The following is a 15,676-nucleotide window of genomic DNA, read 5'->3' on the forward strand; positions in this document are numbered from 1 at the left end:
TCATGAAAGCTCTCTGAGACACAAAGCAGGATTGTGAAGTGCTCCGGCACATGCTCACATTCCTCTGGGAACTGTTATCTTGCTCAAACAAATCCAACTAGCCAAAACTGGCAGTTGTGCACTGCTCTTTTTTGCCTTCAAGGATTAACATTAGGCAAAATTAACTGAAAGTATCTTTCAAGAGGCAAAGTTACTGAGCGAGCAGCTAAGCACTGCTGCCAAAGCAGGGAGTAGAAGCTGAGACTCCAGTCTATTTTTCTTGCAGGTGACTAGCAGAAGAGACCTGCTGAGAGACTTTCTCCAGCTGGTTCAGTCTTAAAAAGAAGAGAGGGGAAAAAAAGAAAACTGAACTACCAAATTACCTTTAGAGAGCAAAACCTCTTCAAGACTGAACACCACTTCAGGGAGACCTTTCTGAAGATTTCAGAGCTGTTATTTAGGTGCACATAACTGCGAGTTTTAAGGCATTTATTTGTGGCACACTGTAGCTCTGCAGAACTAAAAACCAAACCAACCAAGCAAGCAACTTGATTTACCACCAAAAAATACCCCCAGTGAGTCTTAAAACACATTTGAGGTAGATTCCATTTACCTAACCTCAGCCATCCACAAGTTACCAGGAGAGCTATGAGTTAAAGACAGAGATTCATGTGGTTATGCTAAGTTTAGAGGTGGCCTAGATATGTAGAGTCATAGAACTGCTTCAGTTGGAAAAGAACTCTAAGATCATCAAGTCCTGCCCTCAGCCCAACGCCACCATGGCCATTAAACCATGTTCCCAAGTGCCATGGCCACAGGTCCCCAGGGATGGGGACTCCACCACCTCCCTGAGCAGCCTGTTCCAATGTTAACTTTTCTTACTTGTAACACTGAAAAAAACAAAGGAACAGAAGGGTTCAGCTAACCTTGCTCCTTTCCCAGTAGCTTCTCAAGTTGAGATCAGAGGCACTTCTGTATCTGATCTTGTTTTTGCTCCAGGTACAAATAAAATGGCAGAACAACCAATTTCTAGACTAAAAGTTCAAAGTGGATCAAATGCACAGAGAAGGAGCACTTGTGAAACACAAATGCACACAATCTGCTTATATCTAGTTTCTCAGGTTCACAGATGAATAACACTGGTATTAAGCACTGTGAAAAAAGAAGATAATCAATTAAGCCATTCAAGTTCTTCCAAAACAGATTACACAGGACAAATTCTGCAAATCCAGATTACAAAGGAAGAAGCTTGCACTTTTCTAACTAAATGCATAATCATGGATGCAGATCCATGCTAGCAATGCTAAATGGCTTCTGCTTTAATGAGCCATTTGAAATTAAATGGTTGCCTGCAATTAGACATCTGCAGTCCAAGGACAGCAAGCCAACTCCAGTCTGGCTGCCAGAATTACAGTTGCATTCCTCAGCAGGACAATGAGGAGAATGGATAATTGTAATTATAACATATACATCCCTTAGTGTTCTGTGCCTGAAAGACTGTGAACAACAAGGGCTCTTAATACATTTAATTGTTGGCTGCTAATAAAGGGTTGTCAAAAAAGACAACCACTTCTGAAGTCCCTTCCAATTCCATTAAACACTACAAACCAAGGTCATGAACCACCCACTGGAGGACTAAGCTCCAAGACTAAGCTCTTAGACCATGCAAATGTCTTATCACACAGGCTTGGTGGTCAGAATGTAGGAAGCTGATATGCAACCAGGTTGGAAAGATAACTGAAAGATTGCAGGTGGTTTAGGACATGCTGTAACTACTCTGCTTCCATTCACTTTGTAAAATCTCTTTGCAAACTTTTGCCATTAAAAATTGAACAAAGATTCATAGGATCATGGAATGGTTTGGGTTAGAAGGGACCTTAAAGCTCATTCAGTTCCAACCCCTCTGCCATGGACAGGGACTCCTTCTGCCAGCCTGGCCTTGAACATCTCCAGGATGGGGACATCCACAGCCTCCCTGGGCAACCTGTTCCAGTGTCTCACCACCCTCATTGTGCAGAGCTTACTCCTGATGTCCAACCTAAATATCTCCTGCTCCAGTTTCAGAGCATTGCTCCTTGTCCTATCACCACAATCCCTGCTAAACAGTCCCTCCCCAGCCTTCCCATAGCTCCCCTTCAGATATTGAAATGCAGCTCTAAGGTCTCCCTAGAACCTCCTCCTCTTCAGACTGAAGAGCCCCAACTCCCTCAGCCTGTTTCCATAGTGGAGGTGCTGCAGCTTCTGCTCATCTCTGTGCATTTACCTCTCTAAATAAAAGAATCCCTGGGTTTCACATTTTTATCAAAGGGTGTTTCAAACTGGCATTATTTTGCCAACTTGTCAGCCTTTGCTCTCTCCTGTCAGCCAGTTCTTTAGGACAGAGAAAGTCAATAGTTGAGTGATTAAATGATGATGAGGTTCTCCATACACAGTGCTCCTCCCTGGGCTGCCCTGACTCCAGTTAAAGAGTTCAGTGACAACTGTTGCTGCCTTACACACTTAAGAGGCACAAATCCATAGCAAGCAAGGATTTGTGGCCCCCAGTGCTCAAGGTTCTACTTATAACAACAGAATGAAAAGAGAAATCAAGCAGCCAGGCTCACCCCACTGCCAGCAAAACCAGCATATCCCATTTTGTTCCAGTGCCAACTCAGAATGATCTCAGCAGAACAGGAGAAGCCCAGCAATTGTGTTGTGGGGATTCAGAGGCACATTTAACACATTACCAGAAGTACAATTTGTTTATATCTTTAAAAAAAAAAAAATCAATCCAAAAAGCTTGCTGCAGAGCAAAGTTCAGTTCATGCAAAATTCAAGCTGTGAATATGTACAGTGACAAATAGACACTGGAGTCAATGCTTTTACCACTACAGGCAATTCTGTCTCAGCTGCCAGCAAGACTAACATAAGCTCAATATAATCATAAAGCAGAATTTGCTTTCAGTGTAATAAATATTTAGAAATGATGTGTTGTGCTTGCAGTGTCAGGTTTCAAGGGTTGGGTGGTTGGGGTGGGTTTTTTCCTCCTGTTGGTATTTTAATTACAGAAAGCATCTTCTTCCCCAAGGTTATTAAAATGTTTTCGTCTGTTTTCCTAAGCATTTCTAAATGCTGCATGCTTTTATTTTACCTCAAAGTCTGCCCAGTGAGATGAAAATAATTCCTCAGTGAGAATACCTACAAGAGAATTCTCTAACTCCTAGCTGCCAATCCCCCAGCAGAGACTGTAAAGTTAACTCTCAGCCTGGTTTATTCCTTTATCTTGCCTTTATCTCACGAGAAACATCTGCCTTTTTTAACAACTCCCTCTTGTTTGTAGAGCACAGCAATCTGAAGAAAAGCCAAAGTAATTATTAGCAATGCAGGCAGTGAAATCCCCAAACATGGGGAAATTCTGCTCTCCGAGGAGGAAGAGCAGTCGTGCTCTAGCAGAGTGGCTTTAGCTTTGATTCCTTTGCTTGAGCTTGGGAAGCTAGGTTCATGCACTGCAGAGCTAAGGGAATGCTCAGAAGACTTCAGGGCACTGGGGCAGAAGCTCCAAGGAGCAGGTGTACACCAGGTGTACAGGTGGTGGTTGCCTCAATCCCTGCAGGAGCAAAGAGAAACGCTGAGAGGTGCAGAAAAGCACACCTGATAAATACTTGGCTCAAAGGATGGTGCCAGCCACCTGATTTGGGGTTCTTAGACCATGGGGAAGTCTATGTCTGGCCTGCTGAGCCCAGATGGGGTTCAGATGATTGTGAGGGGGAAGAGGATCCTGGGTAATGTACTGGCAGGGAATGGGTTTAAGCTAAGGGAGAGAAGGTTTAGGCTAGATCTTAGGAAGAAGTTCTTCAGTACCTGTCCCATAATTGGGTGTGTTCAGGCTTTGATCAGCCTATGGCAGCAAGGTTTGACCAGAGGAGCTCTGAAGGTCCCCTCCATCCCAAAGCATTCAATGATGCTATGATTCCATAAATTTAGGTTTATCAAAGTCTCACAATTTACTTGGTCATTGTCACTCTAAACAAACCCTGTCCCTTGCTACACATTTCTGATAACTACAGATTCTTAAGCTTCCTTTTCCCCTACATTGTAAATCAAGGCAAATCATCCTGATCTTTGCAATAAAATTTGAGTTAGGGGTTCAGGGCTAGGACTGATCCACAAACCAGTGCAGCAAGTCCAGCAGGGTGTACAATGGGTAGAGATAATCTACTCTGGGCACTCTGGACAGCATCTCCTTTGCTGGATGTGTGCAGTTTATTTGTGTCTTTCCCTCCAAGCATCTTTTAGAGAATGAGAGAATGCAAAATTTTTGCAGAATAGCAGTTCCTAGAAAAGCAGGCTCTGGGTATTGTAGTTGAGAGGAAAATAGACAAGCCATTTGTCTGCTCAGATTTATCTGCAGAAGAGTGAGAAGAGTTGGCACTACAAAGCCAAACCTGAGTCACATGGGGGGGGGGTATTATTTTTTTGTCCATTTTTGGAAATGATCTCTCTGCTCACAGCACACCAGAGACACTAAGGATTTTTTAGTGGGTGCCAGAAGCAACATTAATGCATTGATCCTCCTAAAAGCTTAGTTAATCACCCCAAAAAATAAATTATGGAGAACTTCATAGCAGAATCATTTATTAGAACTGTCCAGGAAATGTTAAATGTTGGAGACACAAATGGATCATAGAATGGCTGAAGTTGGAAGAGACCTCAGACATCAGCTATTCCAACCTCCCCTCCATGGGCAGGGACACCTCTCAACTAGACTCAGCTGCTCAGGACCGAATCCAGCCTGGCCTTGAACACCCCCAGGGAGGAGGCAGCTACAGCCTCCCTGGGCAGCCTGTGCCAGAGTCTCACCACCCTGGTACTGCAGAACTTCTTCCTCAGCTCCAGTCTAACTCTGCTCTACCTCAGCTTCAAACCATTCCCCTAGGTCCTGACTCTAGGCACCCTCAGGAAAAGTCTCTCTACAGCGTTCCTGGAGGATCCCCTCAGGTACTGGAAGGCAGCTTTAAGGTGCCCCTAGATACTGGAATGGATACAAATGGATGCCAGGAGACAGTGAAAGTTCTACTGAAGAAAGGGTGGCATTTATGGATGGCAAAATCAAACAAAACCATCTCATGCATTATGCGACATCCATTCAGAAACACCAGTGAAAACCCAACCCAAATCTGTAACTCCACCTGAACTGAGCAACCTAATACTTTAAATCTAACAACAAAGATCTACCTTCCCAAGTCACACCAAAACAGCTTGAGCTAGATTGTAAAATGGAAATAAACACCATACCATCATGGTGGATACAATAGCTCTAGGAGGAAAGCCAATGGGCTATTAAATAGGAAATTATCTGTTTTCACCACTATTAGATTCCTCCAGTGAGCCATTATCTGGTAGAGGAGACCTTTATTCTCTGGCAGAAAATCTCCATGCATTTAGCATGGCCATTCATATCACCCTGTGCAATCACCCCCTCATAAGAGATTCCAACTACAATGTGTGCTTTCCCAGCATGGGACCTCCATTAGCACATCCAACTGCTTCATGAACTCAAAGGACTTAATGTTATTCCATTACTAGATGCTGAAGGCCTCATTTTCTAATCCTGACCTACCTGAGGGCTCAGACTTACTAAGAAAATTCCTTTCCTCCCCTAGTTTGTCTTCCCACAGTGCACTACTCCACAGGAGTAAGTCCTAAACAATATTATGTTGTTAGAGACCTCTAGGTCACAGGAAATGTTGGACTAGTACTGAAGCGATAACAAAGAAGCAAATAAACCAAAACCCAAACAAAAACCCAGACTAAAAAGCCAACAAAACCAGACCCCAAGCAAAATGGCAACAAACCCCAAGCAGCCCAAAACAGACAACGAAAAACCAACCAAACCTCATCCAACCAAAACAGGCAATGAAGAAAAATCACCCCAACCCCAACCGACCTCAGGTTCACAAAGCAAATATATAATCATCAAGAAGGTTTATTTCCCTTCCAGCCTACCACAAAGCTTTTGCAGATGCAGATTCAAGTCGATGTTTGAATTTTCCCAGGCACTGTTTAATAGCTCTGGATGTGTGCTTATGGCAACTGTATTCCCACCAGACCATTTAAGTGGAAAACACATTTGCTGCTACAATTCTAGTCAGAAGCTTGATTAAGCAGCCTAACTGCAGGCATGCAGCACCAGTTGGAACGTTCAAGGATATGCAAAATACCCACAGAAGATAGGCAGGCACGGCTTTGGACTTAGAGGAGACCATGTAGGAGCCAGGCACAATATCCTGTGGCATCCAGAAAACACTAAAATTGAGTCCACAATGTTCTGGAGAGGAAATTCAGTTATCCTTTAGGAGAACTGATGCAGGCTTTGGACCATATATCTGAGCTGGATAAAAGTCCCAGAGAAGTCTGTGTGTAGTATATGAACCCATTTAAAACTAGAAATCATGTGCTGCAGCTTAAGGAGAAAAGCAAAGGAAAAAAGGATTTATGAAGGAGAAGGAATGCCTTTCAGTAGAGAAATCTATACACATCTGGAAATGGGGGAAAGAACGTGGGAAACCATTCAAACACACAGCCCTTCAGGTCTTTAACAGAGGGACTGCCATGCCTGGCAGCTTATTTATTTATACCAGCTATGTCAACTGGTCTAGTAATTAGGACATGTTAATTAGTAACAAAGAAAGAACACAGTTTAGGTTTTCATAAATTGGAGCTTACAGGAATGAAGACAGAGCTTACCAAGCTATGCCCCAATTAGCCACCTGCCTGTTCAGAGAAATAGTTACAGGTTATCGTCACTTTTTCACTCCATTACAGTATGTAGCATTCAGTTCTCCATTGGAAAATAAAATCATAATTAATAATCAGCTCTCAGGTCATCTGCTTTGCTCTGTCTCAGCCTGGCATGCATCTACCAAACTCAAGGTTAGCCCCATTACATAAGGCATACCCTAAGAAACTGTCTGCTTTGACAGACTATGCTCCTCCTAGAATCACAGAATGGGTTGGGTTGGAAGGGACCTTCAAGATCACCCAGTTCCAACTCCCCTGCCATGGGCAGGGGATGCCTCCCACCAGCCCAGGTTGCTCAAGACCTCATCCAACCTGGCCTTGAACCCCTCCAGGGAAGGGACATTCACAGCCTCCCTGGGCAACCTGTTCCAGTATCTCACCACCCTCACTGGAAAGAATCTCTCTCTAATCTCCAGACTAAGTCTGCCCTCCTCAAGCTTCAATCCATTCTGCTTTACAGTTCTCAGGCTTTGAATACCTTTACTCAAGACTTATTTCCTATTTCAGAAGCCAGCCTTCAGGAAGCTCAGAAGCTCCAGCAGGTTGCACAAGCTTTCCCATTTGCCTGCTTGCTGCTACACTGAGTTCTTTCTGCCACTCAGTAGCAGGAGAGCTCCAACCTGAAAAGCTTTCTGTAAATCCATGTTGATCTTACTAGAATTATAAATAAGTAGACACACCCTCAACACCAGGAAGAATTGAATCAAGACTAAGCTAAGAATCCACCTAAAAGCGATCCAGCATATGACCCTGTCCCAAAGGAAAGAAGTTTTGGATAGATCCTCCCTCCCAGAACAGCAGGAAACATTCCATAAGGGATTCAAATATTTAATCATGTAATTAATTGTCAAAAGAGCTGACACATCACTTCCAAAACATCTTACAGCACGAAATCTTGCATGGTCCCTAACCTCCTCAAGTTAATTGTGCCTAGGGGAGATCACTAGCTTGTAATACAGTAATAAGTAATTGTTTACTGTTTCCTTTGAAGTACACTTTTGCTGCCACACTGCTTACCAAAAACATCTCATCAGCAAATCCAGAAAATTCTTTTTTTGCTAAAGGGATAATTACAAAGCTGTCTACATAACAAGCTAGCCTCTTTGAAGCTTTAAAATCAGAAAGCCAGGCTGGATTTCTATAATGAGGATTTCTCTTTGTTTTGATGGATCTTTTCCACCCTCAGGAACCTTACCGGCACCGTTTTCTTCTCACATTCCCCTGCCCAGTCACAGCCTGCTAGCAGCTACTGAAGGAGCATTGAACTAGATGCCTCACACAGAACTCTTCTTGCCCTACTGTTAGCTAAAGATAAGAAACTGCAGTTTCACAAATACCCTTTCACTGTTACCAGAGCTAAATGACTCATTTGTAACAGGTTATTCAACAAGCTGGAAGCCTTATCTTCCAGAAAATAACTTCATTGTAATTAAAGAGATTGCTAGTTCCTATCAGCAACATAAACAAGCAGGAAAGAATTTATTATTTAAAGAAAGGAAGGAATCAAAGCAGGCCTCAGGAATTAGCAGGAAGTAAAAAGCAGCTCTAGATTCTGTTAATGCCACTAGATAAGCACCTAAATTTCATTAAAGCACTAATTGAACAAGCTTAAAATAGTCTGCTTGCACTGAATGTATTCTCTTCTGTCCCCAAGTGGCTATAAAATTCTCTTGGCCTAAAGGGGATAGGGGGGGAAGTACATTTTAGGCTTTTCCACCTCCCTGCAGAATCAGTACCCAGTGTAATAACCTCAGCCTCTATCAGCCTGAAAATCTTGCCTCAAGGATGACTGAAGAAAGCCATGCTCCAGAAGTGCCCTGAAAGAAAGCCTAGGATGACACCAGGATTTCTGGCTTCCCTTGGAGAACTCCACAGAAGAAACTAAGAAATGAAGGAGCAGGACAAAAGTAGATTAAAAATTAAGCTGAATTCCATATACAAGATATTAATGCTGTCAATAGAGTATTGCTCCAGTTCTGCATGGGCCAGTAATTAAGGGCTTAATTTTCATAGGTGATTCATGGAATGGTTTAAGTTGGAAGAGACCTTAAAGATCACCTGGTTCCAAACACACACACCCCCACCCCCCACCCCAGCATGGGAGGCTGGAACTCTCTAGTTAAAACCAAATATTTTCATTTATCACTGCTGTGTTTTGGTGGAGGTTTGAGTTTGTTTTGGGTGTGTGTTTGCTTGGGTTTTGGTGTTTGTTTTGGTCTGGTTGGGGTTTGTTTGTTAATCAGACTTCTTTCCTCAGGCCATGCTGCTTATTAAAACCTGAAGTGAAACAGCTCAGAGACAGCTAGATTCAACTTCTTGTGGCTTCTGGTTTGGTGTGTGTTTTCCTCTGCACCTGCCACCCACAGCTACCAAAGTAAACATTAAAGACCAGCATGAACAGCCAGACCAGGCAAGAGTAGCCCCACTTCCTACAGAAGACAACAGCAGATCACTAAATCAGATGATAGGCAAAAGCAATTAGTAAGGAAAACTTTACGTTAATGAAGCAGCAGAGCTTGTTAGGTCATCTTAATTATGCATGCTAAGTTCTGACTTGAGGCTCAGAAAGCTGTGGAAGATGAATAGTTGTAGAGTATATGGGAAAAATAAATCTGAGCTGCTCTCTCTCTCTTCCTGCTCTGCTTTGCTTGGTTTGAATCACAGTTGTCATAGAAATGGAGGAGTTCCTTTCTGCTGGGTGGGTTAGGGTTGGTTTTGTTCTTTTCCTCTTCCTGGGTGCTGCTTGTACAGACTTGGGGGGTAGGGGGAGTGGGGGAAAAGTGTCCCAAAGTAAAATTTCTTGAAAAGAGTAGAGCAGTCTTCTTTTTCCAGGGCATTGATCCATTAATACAGCAGAGGTGACAATCAAGTTAGAACTGAACAGGAATGTTCAGTCAGAACCAGAGGATGGTAAGAGGTGGAAGGGAGCTCTGAAGTAAGGCCAGGCTGGATGTGGCTCTGGGGGAAGCTGATGGAGTGGGAGGAGCCCCTGCCCACGGCAGGGGATTTGGAACTAGATGATCCTTGAGGTCCCTTCCAACCCTATCAAGTCTGTGATTCTGTAAGTCCAACCCCAGCCCCCAGGTAGAGCAGGACTAAGCAAGAGGTTTTTCCATCTTGCAGAGAAGTCAAAACCTCATTTCTTCGCTCCAGGCTGAATCCGGATGAACCCTTGCAAACTTCAGCACTTTAGGTGCTCAAGCTTTTTGCCGATTTTTTTCTGAACTCCCTGTAGTCATCACCAACCAGTACAGAGAGCACAAAGCCCCCGTTCAACCCCCAGCAGCTGGGCTATTCCATAACTGCCTTTAATCCATGTGGGGAACCTTTCATTCCTGAGGGCATTTCTGACTTCAGACATGAAAAGCAGTGAAATGGAAGTCAGATTTTACAAACTTCACTTTAGTGATAAGTCAATAAAACTATTTTTTATTTTATTCCACTTCCATTCCACTTAGTTCTGAGCACAGAAAGAGCTCTCTGCAACGATGTCAGGGTGTTATTCACATCTTCCAAACTGACATCTTGGCACTGGTGGGTTGTTTTTTTCCTCCCCCCCCCCCTGCACGGTAAGGGCCAAACTATCAAAGCTCTGTAAACACTTAACACTTGTCAAGATTGTTTGGCCTTTAACTAACCTTTACATTCCATCTGCATATCTTAGGGATGTAAAACCCAGGTAATCAAAGCGCATTTCAATGCTTAATCAACACAAAGAACCTCCATCAAATATTCATCACAGTCTGCAGGAATATTTGCTTCCACTTAAGATTTACAAAGAGGGCTCTTAAGGGCCCAGAAGAGAAACCAGTGTGGTTTTCACTCACTTCTTTATCATTTTGTATCCCGAGGCAAAGAGCTGCTATAAAGTAGGGTCTTACGCAGTCAAATTCTAACAATAACACTTCTCTGCCTCACATCAGAAGCTTTCCCGAGCGCTGCACGTTCTTCACAGCAGCACAAAAGATGAAAAACACGCAGCTGGGCCACAGATATTCCAATATTTGTTATTTTCTGACTGGATGGGCCATGACCCTATTTTCTGATAACTGGTGCTACCGATCCTGGTAATTACCCAAAGGTCTGAGATCAATTATACCTTTGATCAGTGCATAAAATACACAGCTACAATGAGTGAGATGCACTTTTCAACTAAAGAAGGGGGGGGGAAAGAAGATTGATGCACACAGCGAGGCATTAAATCACAGAATGCCAGGTTGGAAGGGACCCCAAGGATCACCCAGCCCCAAGGATCATCTGGTAAGCTTTAATGGCATGAAATAATAAGCAGCAGCCATATGCAAAACTAGATGCATATTTCACACATTTCTCACTTTTTTGGGGGGGGTTCATTTGCTTAGATAGATTTTTTTCCCAACAATGTAACTTTCAAGTAGCCTGAGTTGGGATCAGTAAATGGCAGAACAATAGAGACAGCAAATAAATCAAATCATGTTTGCAATGTTCGTGCTGTGAGCATTATACAAAATTAAGTATAATAGAAGAAGGGGAGGGGGGAAATGTTCCTTCAAAAGCCATCATTGCCCAAGAGCAGGACAAAAAGGGAATTAGGTTTTAGCTGTCATTAGGTATCTAGAACATATTTAAAGCTTAACAGCAGGAAAAAAAGCCATCCACAAGATGAGCTGCGTTGTGTGGCTCAGTTAACATACTCTAGAGGAGTGCTGGATAACCAAGAGATCAATCTGCAACAAACAGAATTTGCTCTTCCTCTTCAAATGGAACATGAAAAGGCTTCCCAAAGAATAAATAATAAATGACTAAAATTAATCCAAACATCATTGGAACTGTCAGCAAAGGTGTTGCAGTTTGCTCCAGATCTTTCCAAACAAACTGAAAAACTAAAGAGGTTCTAAGGTAAGATAGGTTTTAAATTAGAGCCTTTAATCCCATCCTAACATTTCTAAGTTGAATCACAGAAACATTCAGGTTGGAAAAGATCCCCAGGATCACCAAGCCCAACAACAGAATTCCAACTCATGAGCAGAAACTCACTGACAACCCATATAAGGAAAGTTTATTGCCACAAATGTGATTGTCATGAATTGAAGTCAGGCCAGAGAGCAGTGGAAACAGAACAAAAACAAAGCACCAAACAAACAAGCAAAAAGCCCTCACAACCAGCCAGACTAATTAGCTGTAGGAAGGTACAGAAACTGGAAAGTAGAATAGAATAGAATTAACCAGGTTGGAAAAGACCTTCAAGACCATCAAGTCCAACCTATCACCAACACCATCTAATCAACTAAACCATGGCACCAAGTGGCTCATCCAGGCTCTTCTTAAACAGCTCCAGTGATGGTGACTCCACCACCTCCCTGGGCAGCCCATCCCAACAGCCAATCTCTCTTTCTGTATAGAAAGAAACTATTATTCATAATATTTATGAAACCTATTTCACAAGGACTCTGTGGAAATTAACTAGTGCACATTAATAAAGGGTGAATGTTTAAGTGCAACAAATCCACAGAGAAACAGGGTGGGGGGGAAATGCCATTTACCTTGACTTAGGCCAGGATTTGACATGTTCCTATACAGTATTTCTACTGAACTAGAGAAATATGAAGTTCACAGAATTGTCAGGGCTGGAAGAAACCTCAAGGCTCATCCAGTTCCAACCCACCTGCCATGGGCAGGGACCCCTCACACTACAGCAGGTTCCTCAGAGCCGCATCTTCCTGGCCTTAAAAACCTCCAGGGCTGAGGCTTCCACCACCTCCCTGGGCAACCTGTGCCAGTCTCTCACCACCCTCATGGGGAAGAACTTCTTCCTAACATCCTTAATTATTTAAAGTATTTAAAATGCAGCATTATTATCAGAGGAAAAAACCAGTATGTGTAACTTTGACAGAAAGTTAATATGGCCATGTATGGAATCTACAGAACAGCACAGGGACTGGCCCCTGTGTCCAGAAATATTTGGGTTCATTCCTCTGGAAAATTTGAGTAACAAAAATAAGAAGCCCAAAGGCTTATTTGTAATCCTCACAAACATTGAGAAAGGAACCAAACACTGATATTCATACCGTCATAAATCCATCCAGCAAACCTGAATCAGGCTTAGGAGGTGCTTGCAGCCTCTCCATAGACCACTTCTCGATGATGGAGGACACCTGGGTGTTTTCTGTGTTGAGAATCCTGAATCCTGTCATGTTGACACCACTGTACCGGTAGGGTTCCACATCCAGGGCAAACAGGTCCTGAAATTGCAATCATGGAATTGTTTGGGTTGGAAATGCCCTCTGAGATTATCAACCCAACCACTAAACCACAGCCCCAAGTGCCATGGCCACAAGGCTTCTTGAACACCTCCAGGGATGGTGACTCCACCACCTCTCCCTGAGCAGCCAGTGCCAACCCCTGACCACTCCTTTCATACAGTGCAGTTCTTATTTAACTGTTAGACCACCTGCCCAGCAGAGAGTTGTCACTCCTGGAATTTGCAGGAGGAACAGTGCTGGATGTGCTAGGAGGTATGTGGAGGTCTGTGTGTGTGAGCAAGCAACTCACTGACCCTGCAGTGGGAGCAACCTGAGTCGCAGAGCAAGAACAGCTTCAACCACCAGAGGAAGGGGGGAAACCAAATAAATTGACTTTCCTTGAGCTAATATTTTTAAGAGACATAATCAAGGTTACATATAAGATGCTGCTATTCTGGAACATACTTCTAATGTCACTGAACAGCCAAATTCTGCACATAATTCACATTTAGCCATACATCTCATTTTCAATGTGCTGGCTTTTCACTGAATCCATTGTGTTTACCAGCTAGGCTGAAGAAGATTAAACATTGTACAGAAAACCAGAATACAATTCAGTATTCACTGATCACATCACTAAGCCCACAAAAAAATATCAACCACTTATCAATCACTGCCCATTTTTAATTACAGTTAGTAATTATGATCCCATTTTCCCTATGGAATAGTTAAGGTACAGAGGCCAAGGGGCTTTTAAGTTATTTATTTACAAGTAGCTTAACCTCATTCTAAAGATACAAAACATTTGACTGCAAAGGAAAGGTGGAACATGACCAGACTGTGTCACATCTTTCTCTCAGTTTTTACTGAGGAAGAAGTCTGACCCTCAGATGCAATTATTTAATCCAAACAGTGTCGTGTTTACACTGGAATCTAACAAATACACACAACAAAGTTATGCATTCATTACAAATCCACCCAGGTCAGTGCATTAATGAGCTACTGCATTAGACCCTGAATCAATCACAAGGAGAATACACAGAAGGACTGCTGGAAACACTGACTGGAGAATTTATTTGACAGGACTGTCACCGTGGCAGGTAAGAAGCAATTAATACATCAAAACAACTAAATTCTGATGCAGGTTCCTGAGCTACACTGCAGAAATCAAAATCCCTCATCTGTTTGTGCACACTAAGCTATCCCTGGAGAGCTCCCAGTCGATAGAACACTTGTCTCTCCTCAAAAAAAACCAGCTTGTGTTGTAAAACGGAAGTAATTATTATGAACTTAACCCTGCTTGAAAGCTAAAGCCTCCAGTGCTACACACTCAGATGCTTTTTCATGTCTAGCAGCTTCCAGAACACACTGGCCAGCAATAATTAAGCCATCCTGATGAGTTTTCACTACAAGTAGGAAAACTCAGAACAAACCCCAAAAACCCAACCTTGTTCCAAAAAGAACTTTCCCACTTTCTCAAGCAATAACATTAAGGAAAGTAACACCTCTGTTAGATGCCATCATTGTTTCCATAAGCTACTTACCAGGGTGGTGAAGATATAGTGATAGTATTCTGTCATCATTCCCATAGCTAAAGCCTTGGAAAAAAATAAAGACAAGATTAATGTTTTTGAGGGCACATAATATATTTTTTTATCACATTTACATGGCAAATGAATAGCTGCAAAAGAACACTACTGAGAGCATACCATAGGGCTGGAATTACACTAAAATTAGGTCAAGCAAGTCATTTCCTAGCAGCTAGAGCAGATTACTGACTATTAAAAGGAGTTTATGAAGCAGATCTTCTGATAGAAAGAGCATTATTTGACTGTTTAGTGCAGTAAACGTGGAAGAGGCTCCCAGTTTTACATACTAATGGAGGCATTAAGTTGCCACACAAAATTTGAGTCGACAATATTTTCATTCATTATTCAATCCTTCCCTTCAAAAGAAGGGCCTAATAGGAAACATGTTTTGTATGTTGATGAACAATGCCATGCATTTAAGAGAGGGAGTCGAGCTTAGGTTGTGCTATGTACATTGTCTCCCAAGCAGGGAAGGAAATATTTGAGAGTCAAGCTTTGAGCAGTGAGATACCTGCCAGTTCAGTACAAATATAAGCAAACACCTAGCATGGCTCTATCAACTCAGATATCAATCAAGAACCTTCATCTCTCTTACTAAATGTGCAATATCAACCAGGTTTAGAGCAATTATGCATTTGAAATGGTCACACTGTTCTCTCAACAGCAAAGCTTTGTAGGTACCATTGTGAAGCACTAAACCATGGATGTCTCACCCTTCTTCATTAAGGGTATTTTATCCTGAGTATTTTGTATCTTGATGCTCTGCACAAAGCTTGCCTCAGACTACAAGGATTTATCCAGTCATGTTAGTATCTAGAGTGATTTGTACCTGCTTTTGGTACAGTAAAAAGGCTACAAAGCAAGCAACATTTTCTTCTTTTCCAGGAATTCTCAAGGAAATTCTTTGCCCAGTTGCTACCAGATACATCTCCTTGAACATGCTGATGGCAACAATTATACAACTGACCTCCCCAGAATCTATGTATAAAAGAATTATGAGAGCTCTGAAAGCTGTGGGAGCCTTTTTATTCATGACACTGCCTGCAGAAGGATGGAATGCCTGATCTATGTCCTCTTTTCCAAAGGGAAATTAAGAGTTAAAATGAA

General features: G+C 42.5%; 1 protein-coding gene across 7 annotated transcripts in view; it reads right to left on the bottom strand.

The window, feature by feature from the left end:
- Positions 1-15,676, bottom strand: part of GRIK2 (glutamate ionotropic receptor kainate type subunit 2) — a 202,222-nt gene that overhangs the window by 117,980 nt on the left and 68,566 nt on the right. For all 7 annotated transcript variants that reach the window (XM_009898109.2, XM_054174076.1, XM_054174075.1 and 4 more), the window contains 2 exons: positions 14,525-14,578; positions 12,807-12,980 (listed from right to left, as the gene is read on the bottom strand). In XM_009898109.2, coding sequence (XP_009896411.2) covers positions 12,807-12,980; positions 14,525-14,578 — 228 coding nt within the window. The remainder of the gene's footprint in view (positions 1-12,806; positions 12,981-14,524; positions 14,579-15,676) is intronic.

The sequence above is a fragment of the Dryobates pubescens genome, chromosome 28 (genome assembly GCF_014839835.1).
Source record: "Dryobates pubescens isolate bDryPub1 chromosome 28, bDryPub1.pri, whole genome shotgun sequence".
Lineage (NCBI taxonomy): Eukaryota > Metazoa > Chordata > Aves > Piciformes > Picidae > Dryobates > Dryobates pubescens.